The sequence below is a fragment of the Crocodylus porosus genome, unplaced genomic scaffold (genome assembly GCF_001723895.1).
Source record: "Crocodylus porosus isolate Cpor-Errol unplaced genomic scaffold, CroPor_comp1, whole genome shotgun sequence".
Classification (NCBI taxonomy): domain Eukaryota; kingdom Metazoa; phylum Chordata; order Crocodylia; family Crocodylidae; genus Crocodylus; species Crocodylus porosus.
The window spans coordinates 15,301,410-15,329,089 of NW_017728947.1; the positions used below are offsets into that span (position 1 = coordinate 15,301,410).

General features: G+C 42.6%; 1 protein-coding gene and 1 long non-coding RNA gene across 2 annotated transcripts in view; one reads left to right on the plus strand and one right to left on the minus strand.

Annotated features, from left to right (window-relative positions):
- Positions 1-44: 44 nt before the first annotated feature.
- The window catches only part of AMPD3 (adenosine monophosphate deaminase 3), a 50,875-nt gene continuing 23,239 nt past the window's right edge, over positions 45-27,680 (plus strand). The window contains exons 1-6 of the mRNA XM_019552243.1: positions 45-151; positions 3,711-3,936; positions 6,777-6,972; positions 7,819-7,984; positions 9,769-9,988; positions 12,193-12,322. Coding sequence (XP_019407788.1) covers positions 3,716-3,936; positions 6,777-6,972; positions 7,819-7,984; positions 9,769-9,988; positions 12,193-12,322 — 933 coding nt within the window. The 5' untranslated portion in view covers positions 45-151; positions 3,711-3,715. The remainder of the gene's footprint in view (positions 152-3,710; positions 3,937-6,776; positions 6,973-7,818; positions 7,985-9,768; positions 9,989-12,192; positions 12,323-27,680) is intronic.
- The window catches only part of LOC109321512, an 8,733-nt gene continuing 4,706 nt past the window's right edge, over positions 23,654-27,680 (minus strand). Inside the window, exon 3 of the long non-coding RNA XR_002104071.1 lies at positions 23,654-25,120. This is a non-coding gene — a long non-coding RNA (uncharacterized LOC109321512). The remainder of the gene's footprint in view (positions 25,121-27,680) is intronic.

Below are 27,680 nucleotides of genomic sequence, written 5' to 3' on the forward strand. Positions count from 1 at the left end.
CGGTGCAGCGGCCAGCAGGCGCCGCCAGGGCTCTCCTTGGCTCGCAGGCGGCTTGCAGCGGGGCGGGAGCTGCCGGCACCCGGGGAGGAGCGGCCGGGCCCGGCTCCATTCAAGTCATTGGCGCTGAGTCCCCGCCAGCGGAGCTGCCCAGGTAGGCGCGGTAGCTGCCCCGCTCAGCACTGGTGGGGGGGCGGGGGGTCAAGGGCAAAGGCAAGGGCAAGGGCGGCCCCCCGTGCAGGGGCTGGCGGGCTGCCCGCGGGGCCGCCGGGCGGGCAGGAGGGGGTCGGGATGCTGCCGGCCATAAAGGGCGGCACTGCGGCAACGCGGGCTGCTTGCATGCGGCAGCCGCCCCCCCCGCCGCTCCTCAGCCTCCTGCCCTGCCTGCCCAGCATGGCTCTCGGTAAGTCCCAGCGCGCAGGCGGCCCCTCAAGCCTCTCTTGCCCGGTGCCCCTGCTCCTCTGACTGCCGACTGAAAGCCACAGCCCCGGCACACCTCTCCCATCCTCATTTCCTCCCTCGGGACTTGGCAGCCCCCCGCTTCCCAGCCAGGCTCTCGAGAGCCTTTTGGGGGTGCCCCGTAGCGCAGGAGGCTGACAAACAGGCTCCCGCCCTGCCCGAGTCCTTTGCTACAGAAGAATTGCGCCTGCACTCAGGAAATGAGCGTAAGCCAAGAGCTGGCCTTTCCCCCACCCCCTCAGCGCCTGGGGTGTCTCTAGCGCACCTGGCATAAAAACAAAAACACAGAAAAAAAAGGCTGAGAAGCGCTGCTCCAGTGGCTAGAGGTCTGGGAAACAGCCTCTTTTGCAACCGGTTTTATAAATCCGTGAACGTGGAGATGTGAACGTGTCACCTGCCCTGCCTGAGGAGACTGCTACTGGTATTTGCATGAATACTGTATGAAGTGTGCCTTGGATATCTTTATGTTGACTCCATCTCCCTCAGTGATGTAAACTGAACTTTTGCTGCGAAGAAAATGACCCTGCCTTGGCAACGTCCCCCACTTGAATCTCCTGTTCGCCTGAGTGGGGAATGCAGGAGCAGGTCTTGAGAGACCCTTTAGCATCAGCACAAAATATTAGCTGGCCATATGTGTAACTTCTGACATTTTGTTACATCATTGTTGCTATGATTTAGTGACCTGAAATCACTTCAGATATCCAAAGCATAAGAGTGACAGACCAGCCATGGTGGTCCAGAAGTTATTTTGTAGGGTAAGATCTGTTCTTAGACCAACTGTGTAGTTGGGATAAAGTTGGACAACGTTTTTGAATGTATGACATGCTTCCTCAGGTCAGTCTTCCTCACCTGACCCAAGGAAGAATGACTTGCATTTGAAAGCTTGTCTAATTTTATCCCAACCACATAACTGGCACAGTAAAAGGTATCACCCTTAATATATCCTTCCCTCTCACACTTGTATACCTGATGCATGCTGAGTAACAAAGTACCATAAAGTAGTTTATTCTGGAAAATATTTCCTACTGAATTTCACTTTAACACAGTTTTGCAACAAAGACCATGATTCATTGGGAGAGTGATCAGACATTAATTATTATTCAGCTCTAGGTCCTCCCTTGTCATCTTCAGCTAGTGACTTATATAAAAGACAGAATCATTTTCTGCTGGGATTGCTCACACCCTTAATGGAGCTGATTTACTAGCTGTAAAACCTGTTTTCAACACCAGCTGAGGCTGCTTAGGAAGACCTTATTGCTGGCACATATATGTGTCAGTAACTGTTGCTGACAACTATGTCTACTGAGGTCAGTTGAAAGACTCCCATGGCTTCAGCTTCTTGTTTTCAAACCTCAGTGAACTGAGATCAGATGCTTTTAAGACAGTATGTTGTACTGTCATTTAAATACTAGGCTACCTGTTATAAAATTTGTTACTGATTATAACTGTTTTGTGAACGTTTAATATTTGGTTATCATACAGTGCTGCTAGACATGAGGAAAAGAGCATTGACAAAGGATCAGATCCACAGTTCACTTGATGTAGCAGTCTCTCTAGTGACTGTAACTCAAAAGAAGAATAACAATATCCTGTAGATCATTTATAAGTTATAGAATATATTACAATAATAAGATAAGTATGTCATTTTTTTAAAGAATGAGACTAAAAGCAAAAATTATTTTCAAAACAACTCTGAAAACAGGTGGATGTTTTATTGGAAAAACCTTTTAGACTGAGAACAACAAGATCACATATCAGATGGATTACATATAAATATCTAAATGCCCGCATCATGCTTTCAGAAATATTGTAATGCGAGGGCTGAGAAATCATGGATTGTGGGTAGATAATTGTCATGATCCATGCTAGATTTAAGTATATAACAAACAGTAACCAAATATAGATTTTAAATAAAAATTTTTAAATCAGAAAGAATTCTAAAATGTAGGGTTCAGATCTGAACTTTCCTAAAGTTTGGCAGCACTTGAATCAATTTTTTTAGTTCCTGCTCAGCTCTATTTTTAACATATGTAATCAGAATGGAATCTGGTTTGTCACAGCACCTATCAAGGCATTTAACATATTTCCCTATAAAGTATTTTTAAGTGCTGTTGGGCAATAGTTTGCATAGAGTTGTTTTTTCCCTTTGAATTACTACCCTGTTTGTCAAATTCCTGATTAGGGCTAATATATTTGAATGAGTTATACATAAGCCAGTGAATTTATGGAGTTGCAGAATAAAGATACTGTCTACTGTAGTGCAGCCTTAATAAAATCAAAATGTTATAATAATTGAAGACCACTTAAATAGGGATGTTAAGTTGTAAGCATAACATTAAAAGCAATAATTAAAAAAAACCTACAGTCCATACCCTGCCTCCTCCTGATGTGTAGCATAATTGCAGGATACGAGCCCTTAAAAAAATTAAAAACTTTCACTGAGATGAATAGCAGTTTAACTCCTACCACATAGCTGCTTCCACTGAACATCTCTATTACTACGTTATCTAAGGTAAACAAGGGATTAACAAGAGAGGCATTTAAACCATTTTTCAACTTGTCTATGCTTTAGAATTTGTTTACAGACAAGGAGGTGAATAAAAAGCAAGTCTGCACTAGTACAACTCTGTAATCTGTTAATTTCCTGTTCAGAATGAATACGTATAACTTACTCTGCTGAGTATGCATGACACTGCTAAAAAAACTGTCTCATTTCTAGTGCCCAGTTTCAATAAATTTACAGGTACATACATTTGAGAATGCTCAGTAATATGCCACATAGTGTACCTGAATCACATGGGAAAATATAAATAAATTTCTTTATTCATCATGATACTTGCCTTCTCTGTATTCTTCTAAGAATAATCCAGAAGATAAATAGAAGATGATATTTTACACTTGGCGAGTTTTCAGGACAGAATTACTTAACAGTAGAAATCTTTGTCTTAACTTCTGCCATGTGTATGTCATTCAGTTTCACATAGGGCTATGGTTTTTGTTTCTAGTTGAACTTAAACCTTGGAAAACATACTTCCCTTGGAAAGTAACAAAGTCATGCAAATAGAGGGAATTCACCATATTTATAATTCACAAGTTAGTTCTGACCTGCCAGATAAAGCTGTCCAACGACTTCCCTTTTTTCTTGCGTACAAATCCTGGTCACCCTCTACATTGACCTTAATTTCAATACAAGTGCTGTGAAAAGTTAGTGTTTTTTGCAAGTTTTAGTTATAATTCTTTGACTTATTTTTTAGCTGAGATGCCTCGACAATTTCCAAAGCTGAACATTTCTGAAGTTGATGAGCAGGTGCGGCTTCTAGCAGAGAAGGTGTTTGCTAAAGTTCTCCGAGAAGAAGACAGCAAAGATGCCTTGTCACTGTTCAGTGTGCCTGAAGACTGTCCTATTGGGCAGACAGAGGCTAAGGAAAGAGAACTGCAGAAGGAGTTGGCAGAACAACAGTCTCTGGAGACAGCTAAAAGGTTTGTTCAGTAGTCACTGTTTTCATGAATGGCACATAGACACGCATCACAAATATCATGGTAACTATCCATGATATTTCAGTGCAGAAGTGAAACAAAAGAGATGCTTGTCAGCAGCCTGTATTGTGTGCTTCAGAACTACATAATGTTTTGCTGCACATTTGTACCTTGAGGTATGAATTAAATATGTATTGTCTTTATTTTATTCCCATCTTTGGCTCTTTATTGCTTTCAAGCTCTTTACAGGCCCTTGCACTGTTGGGTTGTTAAAGCACACCTTATAATTGTGGTATTGCTAGCCGGTGACCTTTCAAAAGATTCCTTATCCTATAAATACATATTACAGAACACAAATAACTACCAAAGGAGCATGAATGGAGACCAAAGGGCAAACTGCAATACACCCTATACCCAGAAAGGATATGCATACAGTGCAAAGCAGTTCTGGATTGGCTTGGTCACGTTCTGAGTGGGGCACAATAAAACTTTAAGACCTTCTGAGAGGTGATCACCATTTGTTCCACTTTGTAAGAATCAAAGACTGTTGCAGGTGCCCATCACTCCCACCATGTTTGGTCCACTTGGGATGGAAACAATACGTGCCAGTACTACACAATGAGTCTATTTCAGGGTCACTGAGTGTAGGTGTATTGAGATGTAGGACATGTGTTGGCTATTGGCCAGGCTTTGTAATGCCCCTTTACAGTCCCTGTTGCAGATAATCTGGGTATGACCTAAGGAGTTATGGAAAGAGCCTGGACTGAGAGGCAGACCCTGAATTGCGCTTCTAGCAATCCATCTGGTATGCCCAGTAGGCAGACTTACCAGACAGCATAGGAACTGAGATATAAATGCACTCTGATATTCTTTCAGTATAAATAATCAGCATCATACGTAAAGAAGTTGCATTTGTGAGAATGAAAAGAATGTTTTCAGAAGACAGTGGTGAGTGTTTTAAAATATATAAAAACTGACAGCAGTCTCAAATGGTTGTGTATTCTCTGTAAAAAAAAAAAAAAATGCCAGCAAAGGCTTGACATTTATTATAGACAGAGAAACTGAAAAATGTAATTGACTTAAAGCAGGTTATTAAATGACATCATCATCTATAAAACATATAACATGATAGTCTAAAAATACTCAGTGGGAGTTTTTCCTTTGTGTGAGTTGCTTTTTCCACATGAAGGGAGAAAAGGAAGAGAATGATTAGATACTGGCTGAGATATTTTGATGTCGATTCACAGAGCTTTAAATTCATGGGTTCTCCAGTTAGCATAAACATATAAGGAATAAGAACGCAGAAAGAAGAAGTTGACTTTTAGGCAACCATTTTGTACACGTTTGTTCTCATAGGGAAGAAAAACACCACATTTAAATTTCTTAATGTAGGAGAACGTTTTATAAAAATATTTTCACTCTGTGCTTTGGTACATGTCTAATGGCAGGAAGTTGGATGCTATAGCTTATGGGGGATAGGACTAATAATGATTCTTATCTTTCAGTGACTGAAAAATATGTAGGGCCCAGTTCTGCATTCAGTTATACAAGTGTTGATATCAGTTTCTGTGGAGCCATTCCCAGAGATGAGTTTCATTATTGATGTAAGCAAGGTTTGTTGAATTGGCCAGTACTGCATTTATGTTGCAAATGTTAAGCATAACAGGAGAAAACCATCTTGGAATTAATGGAAAGACCTGAGAATCCAGTTTCTCTCTAAGGGCTCTTATTGACATTGAATGGAAGAAGGACACTCTTACGTTTCTTGAAACAAGTGGCAAGTTTTATCAGGGATCATTTTATTAGGCAGTAGTGATAGGTACCTATATTTGTAAGACTGCCAAAATCTCTCTCTAAGGTCATTAAACAATTTTGGCATGCTGCTTATAAAATTATGAAGTGAAATTAGTTTTAAGCACAGATGGTAGTCAGTGTGGCATAGGTAACAAGTAATTTTTTATTTCAAGTACTTTACAAATGTACAGCAATATAATACATTGCAAAAATGTCACACAGCAGATTAATTTAGCTATATGTACAATATAAGATTTGCCCTTTATGAGAGTCTCTCTTACTAATTTTATACTGTAAACCTCACACAGATATACTAGTGATTAAAAACCAAGATTTTTGTTTAGTGTATAAAGCCCCACAGTGAAGCAAATGGCTAAACTCTTGACTTGAGTACGGCTAGGCCCTGATGAATGATGCCAGCTAAAACTATATTTTCGTTTATAGATTTAGCCCCTATTTCTTTCAATATACCACATAAGAAATACACTTATTTTTGAAGTGAAATACAGGTCTTGTCTCTATCAACTAGAAAATTTCTAAGTCCTGCAGGTTTTACTTTGAATCAAAAAGCCTATGTAATTACTTGACAGCACATAATCATTTGCTTTTCCTAGTATATACCTATTTACTTTGCTGTTTGTCACTATTAAATTCCTATAAAATACTTTAAGAAAGTCTTTAAGGAAGAACTCTTTCAATTCTTGCTAACAGGAACGGACACCTTTTTACTCATTGCAGTGACTGTCAGACCTAATTTCAATGAGACATGCAAAAAAGAAATCTTTACACCAGCTTTAAGCGATCAGTTTTCCAAATAGCAATGGCATATTGTGTGTGGCTGAGTGCATGGTACTTGCATGGTGTGTATCATGCTGCGTATGTCAGAATTATCAATAGACTAAACATTTCAAACTTGTTAATATTTATAACGAACATTTTCCAATAATGTAAACTATTTGTCACACTATAGAAAGCTTCCTAGAATAAAAGACTTCCTTGTTATCATTTGTTTTTTGACATATTTATCTTTTTATGTCATGGATTCCTAGGAAAAAAAGTTTCAAGATGATTCGGTCCCAGTCCTTGTCATTACAAATTCCAAACCAAGAAGGAAAGGCACCATCAAATACTTCATTTCTGTCTCCTGCAACTCCAGTTGTTCCAGGTGCTTTTCAGCAAGTCCCAGTGCTGTACAATGTACCAGAATTTCAGAGAGTTGCAATTAGTGGGGATTACTGTGCAGGGGTAAGAAATCTTTTCTTTTTTATCCAGAAAAAACCCCTCATGACTATGAACAGTGGAATGATTGTATATTATGACCCCATATTATTATACAATTGTACAGTGGCTACTAAAGTTATTGGAGATGTCAGGGTGTGATGAGGCAGAATATGTTCTCAATCATTTGTGTGTGTATATTAATTGGTAAATAAAGAAACAAAATGTAACAAGGCATTAAAGATGTGTTAGCATATGAAGATAGAAGATGTAAAAATACACAGTGAGACATGCAGGTGTGTGCGGTTTATGGTGCCACAAACTGCACTTCTGGAACACTAAAATGTGCCTTGCCTGGTATATAAAAGAAAAAAAAAAACTCTGGGGGGAAAAAAAGCAGTGGAGACCATACATCTGTACCATGTGCCAGAATAAATGGAGGGCTGGCTGTCCAGAGAAGCACCTTGGCTTCTGGCAAGGCTCAATGATGTTGGATTTGTGCTCCTACTGCACCAGGACACCAAGTAATACTGCTGGGGCCAGCACAGGTGCTGGCCTCAGCCTCCCTTATCCCTACTCGAGACAATTTGCTGTGTTCCAAAGTGCACGTGCAGGAGCGTGTGATGGGACACAAAGCAGCGGCACAAATTTGTGCCTCTGGAAGTTCACACCCTATGGTGGGGAAGAATGCTTTTGTGTTTAAGGCATTAGACTTCAACTGAGGATGTTGTCTCTGAGTTCCTTTATGACCTTGGGCATACTTACACTTTTGGAAATACTATCTTTTTATTACTGAAATGAGTTAAAGTTACTGACTAAAACCAATGCTTGTAGCTGTTCCATTTTTAATTCTTCTTTTTTCTTCCCTTTAAGGTTACAGTTGATGATTATGAACAGGCTGCCAAGAGCCTGGTGAAAGCTCTACTCATTCGAGAGAAGTATTCACGTCTTGCCTACCATCGCTTTCCAAGGACAACATCGCAGTATTTGTGTACTATGCAAGATGAAAACTGGAAGATCGAAGATGAAGTATGTCCAGGTAAGCAAATATGACTTTTTTTTTTTTTTTTAAATAGAAACCCTACCTTAACAGGGTATAGATACCATTTTTTGGTTTCTTTGATGTTTCCTATCCTGAATGTAGCTTTTTTTGGATCTAAAAATGTTTTCCTCTCATCTGCACGCAAGATGGGAACTTAAACTATAAAGTTCACATCTGAATATACGCTTCCCTGAAGATTGGACAAGTTTTGAATGTGATAGGTTTAGACTATGCTGAAGTTTCTTAATATTACTTTTCTTTTTTTTTTTTACAAAAATATTAAAGAAGATATTACTGTAGTTATACTTTTACTAATGAGGGAAAGAGAGGCGTGGATCATATTTTATTATAACCCTGGAAACAAAAGAAGCACAAACTACACAGGCTCTCTGAACCAAACAACATTCTCAACTATAATCCTGGATGAAAATAAACAATTTTATTGGTTGTCCTCTGGTATAGTGATTGGGAGCATTAACGTTTCAGAGGAATAGTCATATTACTTGAAAAATACAAGTAATACAGGCAGTCCTCGCACTTACAGCGGGTTACGTTCCTGGAAAAGGCGCTATAAGTCAAAACGATGCAAGTCAAATCTGATTTTTGCATAGAAACAATGTTATAATAGGGTTTTTTTTAAATAGAAATTAAGGAACATAACTCCCTATTATAACATTGTTTCTATGGGAAAATCAGATTCGACTTGGTCCGTTGCACTTTAGAAAGCTTTTAAATTAACTATTTAATCAGCTATAAATGATATACACTGTACAAAGCTTTCTGAAGTGCAATGCAGTAACTAAGAAGGGCAGTGGGGCCAGTGTGGAACACTTACTGAAGGTAAGATCCTCAGTACTAAAGTGGGACAGGCAGCAGTTCCTCCCTGAGGTGAGGTGAGGCGAGGCAAGGGTGGGGATGGGGGCTGGTGCGGGCTCTGCCAGCTCCGGGGAACTGCTCCACTTCTCAGCCCTGATGGCATGTGCCTCCTTGCTCCCAGAGGTATGGCGAGGTGGGAATGGGGGCTGGGAACTGCTCTGTGGGCTCTGCCAGCTCCAGGGAACTGCTCTGCTCCCCAGCCCTGATGCCATGTGCCTCACTCCCCAAGGTGATGCAGAGCCCCCAGAGCAGTTCCCCAGAGCTGGTGGACCCTGTGCCAGCCCCTGTCCCTGCCTCGCTGTGCCTTTGGGAGCGAGGAGGCACATAGTGTCAGGGCTGGGAAGCGGAGCAATTCCCCTGTGCCAGCTCCCAGCCACAGCCCTCAGCCCTGTCTTGCCTCTGGGAGCACATAGCTTACCTCCGGTAAGTGTCCCACGCCAGCCCCAATGCCTCCACCGTTGCCTGCCGTAAGTGCGAGGATAGTGCCCTCTTCTCCATACTTCCCCTATAGCAGGTTAGGGTGTTTCTGGTGTTTGGGATCAAGGTGCTTCACTCAACTAGGTGGTTAATGTAGTTTTTAGAACAGGTTAGGTTGGTGGTGCCCAATTCATCCAGCCCTGTGGGCCCAAAGTGGTATACAGGGCTGGTCCACAGGCTGCATCTTGGCCACCCCTGGGTTAGATGAACACTTATCTAGGATAGTTTGGATAGGGATGATACTGCCTTGAGCAGGGGGTTGGACTAGATGACCTCCTGAGGTCCTTTTCAGGCCTACTTTTCTATGATTCTGTGGCTTTAATAGATAGATTAGCTGTTAGAATCTAAAATGGCCCTGCTGTAATTATTTTTTGAATAGGTTGCCTTTTTCTTAAGATACCTGTTGTGCCATCAACCTTGCTTCACAGATTTCCATCCTCCCCCAAAAGAACTAGAAGATCCTTATAACCTTGATGACGCTCCAGACAACTTGGATTATGTTGTCAAGATGAAAGGAGGAATTCCATTTGTTTATGACAACAAAGAAATGATGGGACTGAACGAGCCTCGGAGCTTGCCATATCCTGACCTGGAGACCTACACACTTGACCTCAGCCATGTTCTTGCTCTTATTGCAGATGGTCCAACGTACGTTTCCCAATATGTTTTTCCTCTCTCCTCCCTCCACAAGATTTGAGCCTAATCTGAACCAAACCTTTTGAGGTGTGGGAGTTAAAACTTGAATATCACCATGACTGTCCAAATAGCGTTAGCTTTTTCTTTCAATTAATGAACCAAGATTGTGTGCTCTTTTTTTTAAAAAAAAATTAAATATTACACTTACCAGTCTTTAGTCAGGAAGCAGGGTAATATTATGGGATGATAGACTCATAATACTTCAGCCCCAAATAAAGAGGAGAACTCCATCCAGTGCAATTCCAAAAAGTCCTGGTCTGGGACTCTGGAACAAAGGAACCATTTGGGTTATCCTTTCAAATGTTTTGCCTCTCTTACAGCCATCACATTCCCTAGATCAGGGCTGTCCAGCTTTGGAGTTACTGAGGGCTGCACCTGCGTGGGCTGGAGATTGCACAGGCCCCATGCTACACTGACACCAGTGGCACCTTGCTGAGCCCTGCCATGTGGATGCTTCCTATGCTGGGCAGGGTCTCCCGGCCTGCTAAGCTGTGGGCTCCTTGAGTCATGTGGGGCCAGCAAGTGGCAGCTGGAGGAGGGGGAGCCCAGAGATCTGGGGGTGGGGGTGGGGCAGAGGGCAACAGCAACTAGAGTAGTTGGAGGGAGTGGTGGATGGACTGGAGTATAGGGGCTGCATATCAGCCCCTTGTGGCCTGTGAGACTGAGTTGGACAGCCTGGTCCTAGAAGGAAGGTTACATCACTCAGAAATTAAGATGCAAATCATAGGCAAACAAAACTCTTGTGGTAAAGGTGATATCTTTTATTAGACCAACTAAATAGTATCAAAAAATGTTCTCTCTTTGCAAGCTTTTGGGCCAAACACCCTTCCTCAAGCAAAGGAGAATTGAAAGATTGTAAAAGTTCTCCCAGGTAGAAATGAGACTTCATCTTGCACAGGGGAGTTAAAAGATGGTAGGAATCCCCTGGGTTTAGCAGTCCATTTAAAAAAAGGTTGATCTGTGAGTATGCAAAGGAGGCACAAACAATAGGCAGAAGCAGGTTTGTTAATTGATGGTGTCTGATTGAAGGTAGGATGTTGAATTTTGCTTCTGTCTTGTTCAGCGGTGAAGTTAAATCTGCCTGTTGTTTGTGCCTCCTTTGCAAACTCACAGAGCAACCTTTTTTTTAAATGGACTGTTATACCTGGTCTGTTTAACTTCATAGTGTTTGGGAACAATGCACCACATGGCCAAACCAACAGGAGCTCCACATTGCAGGGGCACCAGTAAGGGCCATGGATCCCTACCTTCATCTTCCCAGCTGAAAAGTCTCCTAGCACCATGTGGGCAGGTGGCCCCATTACTGCTGCACTGTCCAGGTGGATGGGTGGCCTCCTCTCACCTCCTTGGCTGTTAACTCCCCCATTACACTGCATTGTGAGCTCCCCAAGCACTGCAGCTGCCCTGAGCCATGGTGTCTTGTTCTGCCTTGTCACCTGGGGGCAGAGGCAAGAAGCAAAACCCAGAGCATGGGGGAGCCTGGAGACTACAGCTGCAGGAGCAGCCAGAACATTGAAGGGAACAGCAGTCGGGGAAGCCTGGGGACCATACAGCCCATAAGCCACCAGTTGGACAGCTGCGGGAGAGACAAACATCCCAAACTATTTGTTGAGGTGCATTTAAATTCCTGTTTACTCAGTGGAAAAATGATATGCCTGCTTATAGTTAGGCTCTTCCACTCTGATACCTACCTATTGTCAACAGAGACCAACCTAAGTAAACTCTTTTTGTTAACCTTGTCTCATGAATTTTCTACATCACATTGTTTCCCGGTTCCCAGCCACTGAGTTTCTGCCATTTACTACTTTTGCTAAACCACAGCTCATTGAACATTATTTTTTAATACTTAATCAATGTAGCCTGTTGAAATCTTGTCTATACTCTTTTGAGTGTCCCCAGCTCCTGAAGGGTAGTATATTCCATCAGATTTGTTCGGTTTAATCTAAATAAAAGCTTTCCCAAAGATCTGGCAAGCTTTGAAAGTGATGGGTTTAGACCATGTTGAAGTTTCTTAACATTTAATATTTATAAAAAAACATAGGAAAGATGATGTGGGTAATCTCATTTCTGTTTTTACTATGAAAACAACTTATTCTGTATGTTTGAATTCTTTTTAATTTGATCATAATCAAAGCATAATCTTTTTTCCCCTGCAGAAAAACATATTGCCATCGAAGGCTGAATTTTTTAGAATCTAAATTCAGTTTACATGAGATGTTAAATGACATGTCTGAATTCAAAGAACTGAAGAGTAATCCCCATCGGGACTTTTATAATGTGAGAAAGGTAAGTGTGAAAGGGCTTATTGGGGCAATCTATTTTTGGGATAGAGTTTTCCACTCCAGTTTTATAACATTAACAAATCCTCTGAATTATAGATATGACACATTCCAGATATGGATTGCAGGGTATCTTCTTGGGGGTTGCCTACAAATGGCTGTTCATGAAAGTTAATCTAAATTAATGAAAGGCATGATTTTTAAACTGAATTAAACTCCCATGTAGATGGTCTTATTCAGAGAGGACGTAGCTTTAATCTGATAGCTTTGTTTATTTTGGAAGTGAAATTAAGTTAACTAAATCAAATAACGGCTTTTAAAAATTCTGTTAGACTCCACACAGCAAGTTTGACACAGCCTAATTAAATTACTTTAACAGTTAATTCAGATTCACTTTTGTGGAAGACCACATGTCAGCAGAGCTCATTTTTGGTTATAAATTTAAGCTGGTATTGAAAAGATAGATGTATTGAATAATTTTCCTCTAGGCCCTCCTCTATGGCCTCTATATTGCTGCTTTTGTTTAGAAATAGGGCAGTGGCCACTTGAATGCATCTCCAGTGCATGAGTGGGATAGGGCTTTGTCTTTTCTTGGAGCCGGAGGTGTAGGCATGTGTTTGGGTTCTGGCAAGGCTAAGCAGTCTGTCCTACACCTCAGAATTGTGAGGATATACAGCCCTGGTAGGGCTCCTGTGAATTAAACCAGTCACTGGGTTGGAGCAGAAACCTTTGTATCTGTTCTAATTTCTGCTGGGAGCCAACACAGAACTTGCTAAAATCCAGAAGGGGTAATGGTTATCTGAAGCCATCTGTTTCCTTTTGTTTTGGCTGTGCCTTCTGAGAGAAAGCAGTGAAGAATCAAGTCCTATAATGTTCTCATTAAAAATACTGTGGAAATATTAATAAGACAAAATATAATGTCCCTACTTCTTTAATAAGTAAACTGAAGGACAAAAATCCATTTGTGCTGTGTATTGCAACTTTGTACAATTAGGTGCCCTAGATATATGCCTTTGTCTCAGGCTTCTGGTTTGTAATATGGGAAAGATAATATGTATTTCCTGCTGTTCTGTTTCACTGAGATAATGAATGTGTCTTGTTCTGTGAACATACCAAGTGCTACAAAGTAATAGTAACAGCAAAAGGGCTTCAGTGAAGTATAGTAGAAGTAGTAGGGGACAGTGCACTGTTGTATATGCTATCCTTTGAATAAAAGTTTAAAGCTGTAGATCTTGCCTCCACATTATTGCTTTCTGTTTAGATGTAGAATCACAGTTGAAATTATGTTTTGTTCAGTAGCATTTCATGGCAGGAAAATCTGTTATTTAAAGCAAGGTGACAAGAAATCAAAACCAGTTTTCTAGTTTTCAGTCTTGTAAATTTGAGCATGTTTTGAAATAAAAAACAAAAACGTAGATTCCTTTCTGGCTTGCATGTCCTCACAATTTAACAGGGATTCAGCAAACCAATTCTGCCCTCAGTAGCATGGAATCCAGCTGAGTCTCCCAGAGCTGGGATCTATAGCATCAAGAATAAGAACTTTACTTAGGAAACATATTTTTGTTGCCGAGGTCAGTAGGTATGAATGAATATGCAGGGAATGCAGATCTGACTAAAAAAGTTATCAGAAATACAGTTCTCAAAAATACAGGTCCAAGCTCAGTAGAATTAAAGAAAACACTGTCATTAGATTAGGTCTTTTAAAATGCAGTCCCTGATAGTTCTGAATCATGAACTGATTTCATGCACAATTTGATTGTTAGATCAGTAGTGTTTAGAAAGGATGTGGAAAGAATCTATCCTAACCTCCCTGATTGAAAGTAAAAATGTAATATAGACTCTGCCGAGCCAGCTTTAAATCAGCTATATTTGACACAAATTGCAATCTAACCATGACAGCCCAGAACTCAGTATTGACTAAAGCCTGTCTCAGATGCTGGATAAACATTTGAGCAGTCAGGATGCTTTGAGCTCCAGGCTGCCATAGTTAGGGAGGCTACTATCAGTGCTGAAAAGGGCTATTTTAAAGCTAGTGCAGATATGTATAAAAATGTACTGCAGTTAGCTGCATCCTGTCTAGATTGCTGAAATGATTGCTAAAAAGGAAGTCAAATCCAACCTTTGCTTTTAGCATGACAATTTAGAAGAGCAAAATTCCAGATAAGCAATGTTATGCCTTTCGTAGTTATTATTTAATCTTTAAAAAAAAAAAAATACCTCAGCTCTGGTTGGAAAGAAGCACACTGGTGGCAAAGGGTAGAAATAGTTCTTAAATGTTGCAAATATATGTTAAGTCAGATCTTTATTTTCAGTTGTTAAAAGAGGAACTGTTCTTTCCTACTTACAGGAAAGACTACAAATTCAGAAAAGTACTGAAAATGTTTCTTTTGTTTAATAAAACAAGTAAAACATTCAAAACCATGACCTATACTTTATTAAAAAAATATTTTAAACTATGGCCAAAGACTTCTTAAGTTTCAACCTTGTCTTTACTGAGGTATGACATGGTCAAGTGTTGCCCCAGTTCAGAAAGATTTTTTTCCTGCTCTAAGGAATCAGACCATTCAAATGATTGAGTCCAGAGTCTGGCCATCAGATCAACTGCATAAACTTTGCTGCTAGTGCAGATGAACTCTTTGCTACCTTCAGATACCCATAATCCTTGGCTAGGCAGGTACAGACACAGCTCTGCAATTTAATTTGGCTGGAGCCAGGTACTCTGCCAGTGGAGAATCTTGTAAACTCCTCTACACTCTGCTTGTGGCACACTTCCCCATTCCTCTCTGAATCTCAGATATGCAAATAGGTTAGGGAGTAGAGCCAACTGTAGTCACTTGTAGGGCTGTGCAAAGATTCGGGTGCTGATTGGATTCAGAGGAGATTCGGCCTGATGCAGTGGCCAAATCTCCAAATCAAATCAGGAGACCAATTAAAAGGTCTGAATTGATTCAAAGCTCTCCAAATCTATTCGTAAAACATTCGCAGAGCTTTAGCAATTCAGGAAGTTCCTGCTGGCTGGAGCAGGGAGTTGGAGCTGGACTCCATGCTGGTAAGTTGGGGAGAGGGGACCATGGGGGGGGACTGCTGGCAGGACCTATCATGGGTGCCATCCCTGGCTCCAGCTCCCAGCTCTTTAAGAAAAGGCCCCCACTCACTGGCTGCTGCAAGGCAGAGGGGTGATCCCCACTGCCTCACAGCATGTGGGGGGCTCTGCCATGAGCCCCTCAAACCCTGCCCACTCTCCTAGCCCAGCTCCTGGCCCTTTAAAAGCCAAAACCCTTCTGGACTTACCAGCTGCTGCAGTAGCCTCATGGGTTCTGGGGGCTCATGGCAGAACACCCCCCCCCGCCCCGCAGTGCAGGGCAGGGCAGGGCAGGGCAGTTAAGGGGCAGCAGCTAGTGCATTGAGGCTTTTTTATTTTTTTTATTTTAAAAGGCTAGGAGCTGGGGTAGGCTGGGAGGCTCATGGCAGAGCCTCATGCAGCATGAGGCAGTATACCCATCCATCCCCTAGCAGCAGCTAGTGAATATAGGCTTTTTGTAGAGGGCTGGGAGAATGGGTGGGGCAGCCATTGAGAGTCGGCAGGGGATGGGGACAGTTCAGAGATTGGGCTGCAGCCAGATCTCAGAATTGGATTCAGCTGAATCTATTTGCAATGGTGATTTGAATCAGTGAATTGAATCACTGTCTCCTGAATCTGCCAAATCCAAAGCGAATACTAGGCTCTTTGCACAGGCCTAGACTTTTACCATCTCTGGAGAGAATTTCCTGGGAAAACCTTGCTTTTTCCATTTAGGGCAGGTTTCTAGCTGCTTTGCTCAGACTTGGCAATGCCAGAACTAGAATAGGGTGGAGGACTGGGCCTTATGTCCCAGATGTGTAGGCACACATCTTACTAACTTTAGCCAGAGTTCAACATAATAAGAGCTAGAGTTTCATCTAATGGATAAATAGAGTTGTGGAAAACACCTAGGTGCAGAATTTGGCCTTAAAAATAGCAAAAGAAGATCACTTGAAGTGTAGCTGCTGGATATATACTTAAACTGAAAGACAGTAAGCAGACTTTGTTTGTTATGCCAGTTGCTGGTCTTCTCTGACTTTCTGTATGTAGTGATATCTATACATTGCTCAAGTTTAGGTTAAGTCAGTTAAGCCACTAGGTTAATAACAGTTTGATTTTAGAATTTCTTTCCATTGCCCTTGTAACAAGGTAGGCTGGCCCTTTTAAGTGGGAGCAAAAAGCCATGTTGCAACAGTCCAACTGCAGGAAATTACCTCCTTTGAGTACTCCACTGGCAGTTAAAACCCCAGAGGGAAGAACTGGGAGAGTTGAGCTAGAGGGAAGAAGTGGTCTGTGGGCAGGAGGCCAGCTGGAACATAGATAAGCTTGATACTAGAAGGGGCCAGAGCAAAAGGGCTTCTCAGGGCCTGGAGAAGGGCTACAAGTTTTGATTGGTTTGGGTAAGACTTGCTTACATTCAAGGAACTGGCCAAGTAGCTCCAGCAGACTTTGCCCACAAGGCAAAGTCAGACTGCAAGTCAGCAGGCTCACCAACCCATCTTCAGACTGCACATACTTTTAAGTAACTAACTGAGGAGCCCCCCCAGCAAGGCCAGCCTGCAAGACAACAGGCTTACTAACTTGCTTACACTCCCTTTCCTGGCCCTTGAAGACAACCATGGCTCCCCCTGGCAGGTGAATTTGTCCTGCCCTGCTGACTTTAACCTCCCAAGCCTACTGCCTCCTTTTCAGCTGCCACATTTTTGATAACCTATAGATTTGGGAGGCTGCTTTTGGAGACTCAGAGAGAGCCTTGGGGTGCTCTCTTCCTGTTTGGCCTCAGTCACTTGTTTTTCAAGCCCCTGGCTAAGCCACCTGATGCTACAGTAGCACTGCCCTGTGCCTAGACCAGCTGCCTTTCAGGATATCCATCCCTTTATATAGCCACCTGGGTCTTCACCCCTAATCATAGCCTATAGCTTCCCCCATAGCCACACCTGTGCCTCACAGGTTTTACTCTACCTTTATGTAGAAGGCCCTTTTGAGCCACTCTTCACATGCACTCATCCAGCCCACCAGGCCCCCATCCCCAGCAGGGCAGCTGCCTCTGTCAGCCCTCCAGCCTTTGGTCCCATCTTGGTTTCAGCACCCCTGCCTAACCTTGTTTCTAGCTGTAGTTGTCAGGCTTAACCTTCTGATTCTGGCCTTAGCCTACTTTGTTCTTCTGCATGGGGCAGGGCTCAAGATGCAGAGTGCCCCAGGCACTTTGCAGTGTGGCCTGCAATCCACCCTTTATAGTCATTTCCAAGCCACCAGTTAAACCAGAAGAAGTTCCAAACCAAAGCAGTCTCCAACCATATAGTAGATCAATATGTCTGAACCAGGGTGCTTCAGCACCCTGTAGTGCCTTGAGATCCTTTCAGGGGTGCCATAGAATGTGAGTTAGCATTGTTAAGTGTTCAAACACAATTGAAAAGATAAGTAAACACAGAGATTTCATGTAAGTTGTAGAGTTAAAAACATTCTGACCTGTTTTGATCTTCAGAACAGAAGACTTATTCTATTCTTTTACCATAGTAATAGGTGAAAATTAAGAGTTAGCATTGTCTAAACAGTGCCTCAAGTCCTAACAAGGGTTGACTTGACTCTACAGAGGTTGAGAACCACTGCTTTATACTACCACAGGAACCTTAGCCTAATCAGCTGGCTCCCTTCCAAGAATTTCTCTAGGTCTGCAGCTTCCATTCTGCTGTAGGTAATGCTAGCAAAAGCTCTTTCCCATCCAGACTACAGCAACTGTGCTGGAGCTGAGTTTGTATCTCCCTGGGCTCCACCTGTTTTGGTCATGTGCTTTTCTGATCAGCCACAGGTGTGTCCCCTCAGCTCAATGCACATTTCCCTGCAGTTTGCTCAGCTGAGACACATTCATTGTCCTTCTCCCAGCCTGGAGCTTTGCCTTTTTGCCTACTGTGATGTACTTGAAGTCCTGTAGTCACTATCTTGGCCTTCCCTTGGCTGCTACTCTCATGTACCTGGCCCTAGCTCAGCTGTACACAACAAATTGCAGCCTCTGCCTGCTGTTTCCTTCTTAGAAAGGAGTCTTAAAGTAACAGGGTCTCTTGACTTCTGTTACACTGCTATGTAACAGGGCCCATTTCAGCAACAGTTCCCCTTACCAGTATATACAGGTCTTCAGAAAAAGTATCCAACAGTGTGGGGACAAACTATAGCTTACAAGAGGGGCTGGAATTTTTTCATGCTGTGGGTTGTAACGACCTGGCTTCTGCCCAGCGTGGGTGGGGTGGCTTCCACAGCATGTCAGCAGCAAGGGGGGTTTGCTTGTGCCTATGCCAGGACTAGGCAGCTGGAAGCTGAATTGGCACCACTTCTAGCCTCCCATTCCCCAGTTTCTGCGTGAGCATAGCTTCCAGCTGATGGGAAGCTGCATCAGAGCTGGAGAACTAGGTGCTGTATCTGCACTGCTTCTGCTTCTTCCTCTCTTCCCTCCACCCGCAGCTGCAGTGTGTGTAGCTGAAAGCTGCCCAGCCCCAGTTTGGTTCCTCACCAGCTGGAAGCTGAGCCTGGGGTGCAGCCAGGGTCCAGGGGGTGGGGAGAAATGGCAGTGATGTGATCGCTGCTTCCAGCTGCTCAGATCCAGTGCAGTTCTTTGATGCCCAGCTTCAGCAGAAGTGAGGGCAGAAATGCAGCCTTCCTTCTAGCTTGGTGGGCCAGTCCCAGCAGCTTTGAGAGCCACATCCAGCTTATGACTCTCAGAGTTGTTGACCACTGTCTTAGAATAAGCTGATGTTACTATTTGGTGGGAACAGGCCATTTCATCAACAGTTTTCTTTGGAAGTCCAATCCTAGTTCTTGTCTCCTTCTGCAGATAACACCCCCTATGTCACTTTATAGGACTGATAGAGGAAAAAGAAACTGAACAAGCCTGAAAAGGCCCTAATAACATTTCTCCTTTTTTATATATATATTAATAAATTGTTGATGTTGCTGTCAGTGAAGTGGCACTCTTAGGTTCAAATGTTACTAGGGGTTAGCAAAGCTTACAGACAAAGCACGTTGATTTCGGGTTGATACTTCATGAGGCAGGAAAGTGTTTGTAACTGTACCTACCATTTGATGCAGCTGGGAGCACTTCAGATATAAATAAGCTGCTTTGTGGGTATGTTTGAGCAAGGGCCAGTCAGTAAACATGGTTTAGCAATGTGATGTGACCAGAGACTGGAATGAACTTTATCACAGAAGGAAAGCCCCTTAGCCATCCCTTGAATACAAGGGTTGCTGGTTGGGATGTCATATTTATTTTGTACTTTTAGACAGCATACTCTTGCATATTGGCTTGCTTACTGCAAAGTATTGAGAAATGTTATGGATTGTGCTGTGCAATCAAGTACCAGTTTTCAGTATCAAGTATCAGGGAATCAAGTATTGATTTTTTTCCAAGCAATCCAGTATTAGTTAGAAACCAGAGGCCTGTTAAGTGCAAAAGTCTCCATTTACTGAGGTATCTGAGCACATTACAATGATTAAGTCATTTTATCTTTACAAACACCTTGATAGGTAGGAAAGTACTACCTAAGAACAAGGGAAATTAAGTATCTTTTCTAATATTATGTAGAAGGTCTGTGAAAAAAACAGGAATTGAACTCTAGTCCCTTGAGTCTTAGTCCAGTCCATTAGATATCTTCAGAATATCACCTGTCCATGGTACTAACAGATTTATTTATGAAGGAATTTGTATGCAAACTGTCAATCTAGTATTGTAATTGTGGTATACAAGGAGCATATTTGGCAAACATTTTCTTTTAAAGACTTGTATTTTGGATTGTTCATTGTGCTTACTGCGGTGATACATTTAGTAGCACAAGAGAAGCACTGACCCTGGCCATTGACAAGTATTTATTATTAGCCAAGGTATTTGGTTAACAATGCTGCTGTGGTTTAAACAATGGGCTTCCATCATCCTCTTCTTTGAGGATGTATAATCCTGAAATAAATGTCATGGGATAAGTGTACATAAATATTTTTTCCTTAATATAATATTATGTTTAAAGCCACACACACATGCACACACAGCGTTTGTGGATTCTTTGCTATTTCTGTAGCAATCCAAGGGGTGTGCACATCTGTTTACTTGACTTTTGTAGCACTGCAAAGGAGTCTGTAATGCTGTAAATGTAACTTCCATCCATGGCCTTAGTCTAACACTAGACAGATCAGGGTCAGGGAATTAAACCAGTTCCAGAGTGCTCATTCTGCTCTCAATTGCAGCCCTGTGAAACTCAAAAGAAGATAAAAATCTGCCCAAAATGTTTAATAAGGTCTTTAAGTATTACAAACAATAATAGACCCCTTCTGCTAGTTGTTACTGGCAGCAAAAAGGGTAGAGCTTAATTTGTTCTGTGCTTCTTCTGTAAAACAAACAAAACTGTTTTAAGTATCTTCCCAGATCTTTATTCCTGTTTCTGGCTCCAGAAAATTAAAAACCAGCCTCACAATTGGTGAATCAGGATGCAGAGCTAGAAAGCCCTCCATTCTCATGCAGTCAGTGGGAATCGTGGCTGCTAAGCACCTCTCAGAACCCTACTGCTGATTTAATTGAAATCAGTGGGAAATGTTTCATTGGATTCAATGGAAGCAGTATGAGTACCTTAACTAGTAAGGGTAGAAGTGTTTACAAGGTAGCATGTATGTACCCAGAAAATCAAGTAGTTCACAGCTGAGGATATCACTGATTTAAGTACAGAAAAACATAGATTGTCCCTCAGTAGGCTGCCCAAAACATTTGGGTTACTATATTTATCGTGAACTCTTCTAAATGTAGAGCAAGTACATAATTCAGTGACAGTGTATTATACATATGTGCAGTTAAGACTGTATGAAATTCCACCTGATAAATCCTCTTTTTCTTATTGGCCAGAAGATGTTGAAAGAACAGATCCAAGTTAAACTCTTTGAAGGAAAAAATTATTATGAAAACTTGTCTCCTTCATTATTAACATTTTAATAATTCAGGAGTGGGATAGTAGAGTGTAAATCAGTGTGAGATGGAAAGCTTAATGAGGCAGAGGTAGAGTGTGAAGAGTGGCAGCAGAAGAATATGCTTTGCTGAACCCTGATTGAGTGTATGATGGAAAGAGAGCAACGGCAGGTGGAGTGGAGGCTGTAGGTAGGGGAAGATAGGTGCTAGAAGAATAGGAGGATCTGGTTAGTAGGGGTGTAGAGATTATACAACTGCCTCTGTCCTGGCTGATGGGAGGAACTAGCACTTCATTCAGTATGCCAGCCGGCAGCAAGTGACCAAAGTGTTCAGAAGTGTGAGATGATATGGTACCATGGCACTTGGGTAGAATATCTTTCTTAATGTCACGTACTACAAGTTCAAGAATATTGGCCTTGTGACTGTAAGAACAGCAGAGTACTAGGAGTGCTGCAATCCTTAATCAGAAAAGTTGCCCACCATCCAGGAACTATAGGGGTTAATGGAAACGTGTGTTGTCAGTGGGTACAAAATTAAGTTCATGTGAGGTATGTTGCAAGAAAAGCTTCCATACCGCATTTGAGGTTTTTGTTTTTGTTTACCTGAGACAGTTAAAAAGACTAAGGGCAAAATGTTCTTTCTTGTGGAAAACTCAATCAGGAATCTCAGCCTAAGGATGCAGGGCTGAGCTTTTTCTTTGCCAGGCCTACCACAGAGGTGAAAGGTATAGATCAGGGGTAAGCAACCCTGCACATGGGTACCAGAGTGTGAGACGTGAAAGCCTTTTATTTGGCACGTGTGCCTTGAGGTGGATGGTGGGGAAGGGGCCAGGGCTGCACTGCCACAACAAGAATCAGGCCTCTTGCAGATTTCCCACCATCTGTCCCTGGCACACCAGCATTTTACAAGTTGAGATTGAAGGTGTTTTTGGCATCCTGTCCAAAAACATTGCTAACCTCTGATAAAGATAAAAAAAGAACATGAGAGAAAGTCTGGAAACTTGTACAGGAATTTACAAGAAACAGACCAATAAAGGGCCAAAAAATAAGGGAGTGTTTAAAAAAAATTATAGGAAGTAAAAGCAAGCGTGGTGTTCAATTCCTCACTCTTGCCATATTTGATTAATGTAGATTGTATAATACTTTTGCGCCGGGTACTTGTTATACCTACTGGGAGAGCCTGTCACACATTTTGAACTTTGTATCAAGAGCAACTAAAAAAATTACAAAAAGTTGCCCAGTTCTGCAAATTGTTGTAAAGACCATTATTTGAGTGATCAGGAGTTTTTGAGTAGATGATGCCTTTCATAATGAAAAAGAAGTTGCAAACAACTACATATTGGTTCTCTTCCCCTGCCCTGCCCTGCCCGGCCTGCGTTGGCCAAGTTCTGTCCCAGGCAGGAGGAGTGGTGTCCAGTCCTGCCTAGCGTGCCCCCTGCTTCCAAGTACTATTCAGGAGGAGCCGGGCCAGGCACCTGCAGGGTGGGCACCTGCTCCAGTCTACCCACCTTGCCCTTACACAGCGGCAGTGCCTGTAGCAGTGCCACTGACTTGGGGGTGGGAAGGCGTTGCCAAAATACAAGTTAGCTGAGGGCACCATTTTCCCTCAGGCCCGGTCTGGAAGGAATGGTTTCATATAGACAGAGGAGCACATTCAAAGACATGTGATTACCAATCTATCACTTAATCTTTGCCAGAAAGTAAATAAATTCAAAGTTATTTAAAACAAGGTGTGTTTGTTTTGGCTTGACAAGGAGGGAGTGGTTGTTTGCAAGGCTTGTGAATTATCAAGATTTACTCTCATCTGGTTCTGCGGCATTTTGGAAACTTCTGAGCCATGCTTCTACTGAGATCTTCTGAAGCCTGGATTTTATGTCATCTTTTCCAGGCAGTTAGGTCACAGGTTGTATCTATTAATTGTCTCTGAGGCTTGCAGTAAATTGGTCACCTCAGGTACTTTCTAGTATCTCATTGGTCAAGGCAATGTTGACAGTGAACATGATGCCTGTTTCCAGGACAGAAAGCTCTTAGCACTCTGAGCATATGTAAGATACACTAGAGCACTTGAATGCCCATGAAAATACTCTGAAGAGTTTGATGTGAGCATCCAGGCTATTTTTACTGCTTTAAACACATTGGTGTTTACTGTGTTGTTAGTCTTGTGTTACAGATCTTTCTGTGTATTCCCTATCTTGACATAGGAACACTTTTCTTGCTTTTAATTCTGCTGCAAGATCCTATCAATTCAATTAGCTATTTGAAGTGATCAGTTAACCAGCTGTCTAGTGATTAGTCCTGGACGCTTAGGGTCAATTCGTACACATGTTCTTTCCTTGCTCTATTAATATTTCCTGACGTATCTATTTGCATGTGAAAGAACTCACAGGTGCATACACAGATCACAGTCTGCATGTACAATTACAACATCTGCATTCTGATTGCCTAAGTGTAGGCCAGACTGTGGCCTGTATAGAAGGGTTGTATTGCAAAAGGAGCCCTAGAGGAAACTTAAGTTCACAGATTCATAGACTCCAGCCAGAAAAGACCCCTAGACAATCCAGTCTGACCTCCAACATATGCAGGTTGTAGAATTTCTCCCAGCAACTGGATTAAATCTTATATTTTAGCAGGAGAACTACTCTCATTTTAAAAATTCCAGAATATCTTCTAGATTATTTGTGAAAATGCTGAATAATGTTGGACTTGGAACTGATCCTTGAGGAACCCAACTACCAACAGTTCTGCTGACAGATCTCTACCCATTACAACTGTATTTTCAGATTTGTCAGTGAGACTGTTCTTAATCTGGAAGGGTTGATAATGTTTTCTGGCAGGGGACTAGAATGACCCAGCTTGAGTCTGAGCTGGGTGAACGCTAGGACTCGACATGCTCTATCCTTTCCTTTTGCCTCCTGACTGGCGCAGTATAGGGAAACCTCTCTCTCTGCTGAAGCCCTGGGTAACCTCCTGCAGTATGGTGTAGTGTAGGCAACCCCTGTTGCTGAATGCCACTGGGGCCATGACTGTGCAGGGTGGATCCAAATGCTCTGGAGGCTGCGTCCATTCTGCAGGCTATGGGTTGTTCCCTGGTTTGGTGTGTACCCTGTTAATTATCCTAAATGCTTGTTTGACAACACCTTCTAAGGAACCACACTGTCTGACATCAACTGTATTTCTGCTTCTGATTCTTTATTGGTGGAGTCCCAAATTAATAATTCCATTATTTTTTCTGGGAATGAAGTTAGGATAACTAATAACAGTTCATTAGTTCCAGTTGATTCAGCCAGGTTTTTTTGCACAAGTTCAAAGTGAGAACACTCTAGAGCAGCAACTCTCCTAGTCTGATCATCTAGTACCACTCCACTGACACATTCAGTAGGAAAATAAATCCTCCTCTAAACATATTTTAGGTATTTAGATCTCATGGAGTCACTAATATTGCATATTCTTTCAAAGGAGACTGTACTCATTAGCTACACAGAGATGCAAAGGGAAGAGGGAAGTTGGGGAACACTCTTGATACTCTGTTCTCTAGTGCTTACCTAGATTAGGACAATCCTTCTAAGTGTAGGGGGAGCAGGTTAAGGAATTAACTGAAAATGCAGTCCTTTGTTGTTTCTTTGACCTGGGTCCTATTACAGGTTTCATAAAAAACTCTTACAGAAGGTACAGCAGCAGTGTGGTCTTCTGGACAGAAGAAAATCTGACCCACCTACACTCGTGGTGGTACTTGGGTTCTTCAGAGTTGGATTGCCAGAAAGCTCAGGAATTCAGAATGCCCTTTTGCATCTGGGTGTGCTCCATATCCACCTGATTTATTTGTTAGCATGGAACAAATAAATCATAAATTGCATCAGCATAGAGTGGGAGTCACACCCATTTATCACAGCAATTCATATTGCTCATGCGTACTCATTTCTCCTGTTTTTGAACGTGCTATCATTTTATGTAGCGTTCATGATGGAGAATAAAGGAGATGGCCTTCCAGTAGTTTTACTTGTACACTGATCTAACTACTGGGTTATTTTCTTTCTGCACACCATCAGCACTGATAGATTATTTTTACAGGTTGCTTATGGCCACTTGTAGCACTCAAGGCCTGGGAAGAGGTGAGGAGCACCCTCATTTCCATTTCACTCCTATTAGAGCAGTGAGTACCAAGCATCCCTGAAAAGTAGCCTTCTTGGGTACGTCCAAATGAGTGCACATGTGCATTACCCCAGGGACAAATAGCAGTGGCACATAGTTGTGCTGCTGCTACTTGTCCCCAGGGAACACCCCTGCACTCATGTCCTGGCATGCAGCAAATTACCCCACGTGGGGTAGGGGGAGGCTGGGCACCTGGACTGGCTTCATTAGCCTTACCTGGGAGCCTAGGAGCCTCCCTGCACTGCAGCGGTGGCAATCCAGGTGTGTGGAGCCTGGCCAGCAGCTGGAGTGTGGCTCTGGCTGGCCAGACTCCAGTTTTGGGTGGCACACACTGCCACCATACGCATCACCCCATTTTTTTTTCAGTACCAGATTAGATGCATTGCGTGCATTTTACAGTGCCTCAAGAGCCTTTGAGGCATGACAAAACACATGTTCTTATTCATCTAGATGTGCCCCTTGGGTACATCCCCATGAGCATGCACGTGTGGTTTGTAGAACCTCAAAGCTGTTTGAGGCACCACAAACTATACGCAATGCACATGCACTGTGCTGCTAATTTGCAATACGGCAGTTATCTTGATGTCAAAAAAAAAAAAAGCTTTAAAAACAGCATGGTGCACATGGCAGCAGCATAACTGGAGCCTGGCCAGCCAGAGACACGCTGCTGGCCAGGCTCTGTGTGGCTGGCTTGGTGCTGCTGGGGCCAGCATAGCTGCTGACCCCAGCCTCCCTTACCCGACCTGGGTCCCTTTGCTGCGTGCTGGAGCATGCATGCAGGGGCATATCTGGATGCAAAGAGCAGCACAAATATGTGCTGCTGCTATTTGTTCCATGGGAAACACGTGCCCCTTCACATGTGTGTTCATGGGGACATGCCCGTTGAGTGCATCAGTTTTTACTTATAGAAACAAAGACATTCTGACTGACACAAAGTTGGAGTGATGGCATCAACCAGGACGGGGCAGTCACTGAAGCAAGCTCCCTCCCTTGTAGTGGGTTCTGTGTCTCAGTTTTAGTGCATGAGGAGATATTAAAGAAGCTCTGAGCTTTTTTGCTTTACCTAGATCACTTAATTAGGATGAAACTTGGAAAACAGCAAATAGTTCTGAATAAGAGCTGAAGTTCACATGTTCTGTTTCTTATAACCTCAGCTGTTTTGTATCTATAAGGCCTATCAAAACTATGGACACGTGATACCAAACAGCAGAGTAGTCCAAGTCCTTTCAAAGGTAGACATAATCCTGAACTATGCTGTTCACTGCAAATCTGTAGCCAAAGGTATTGGTGAATTCATGAATGGGATAATATACATCTGGGTAGATAAACTACAAAATGGTCGTTATTAGACTAAATTGTTTTCTGAACAATATCAACTAAGTTTCAAATCCTTCACAGGAGGATTGCACAGAAGGACCTTGGCAACAGTGGACCTATGTAGTTCTACATAGTAGGAGTTGGAAGAAAATCCCTTTTAAGTGCAACTTGTAGGAGAGTTTGGGATGATGTTATTTAAGAAAGGGAAAAAAGGGATCCAGGGAACTACAGATCAGTCAGCCTCATCTCAGTCCCTGGGAAAAAGCCACAGAGCAGATCCTCAAGGAATCCATTTCTAAGCACTTGGAGGAGGAGAAGATGATTAGGAACAGTCAGCATGGATTTACCAAGGGCAAGTCATGTCTGACCAACCTGATTGGCTTCTATGGTGACATGACTGGCTTTGTGGACATGGGGAGACGAGTGGATGTGGTATGCCTTTATTTTAGCAAGGCTTTATATACGGTCTCCCACAGAATTCTCACAGGCAAGCTAAGGAAGTACAGGCTGGGTGAATGGACTGTAAGGTGGATAGAAAACTGGCTGGAGCAGTGGGCTCAGAGGATAGTAATCAATGGCTTGATGTCTAGTTGGTAGCCAGTATCAAGTGGCGTGCCCCAAGGGTCAGTCCTGGGAATTAGTTTTGTTTGATGTTTTCATCAGCGACCTGGAAGATGGCATAGAGTGCACCCTTAGCAAGTTAGCAGGTGACACCAAGCTGGGGGGAATAGTAGACATAGTGGAAAGTATGGCTAGGATTCAGAGTGACCTAGACAAATTGGAGGATTGGGCCAAAAGGAATCTCATGAGGTTTCATAGTTTCATAGTAGCTAGAGTCGGAAGGGACCTAGGTAGATCATCTAGTCCGACCCCCTGCCTTGGCAGGAAAGAGCACCGGGGTCAG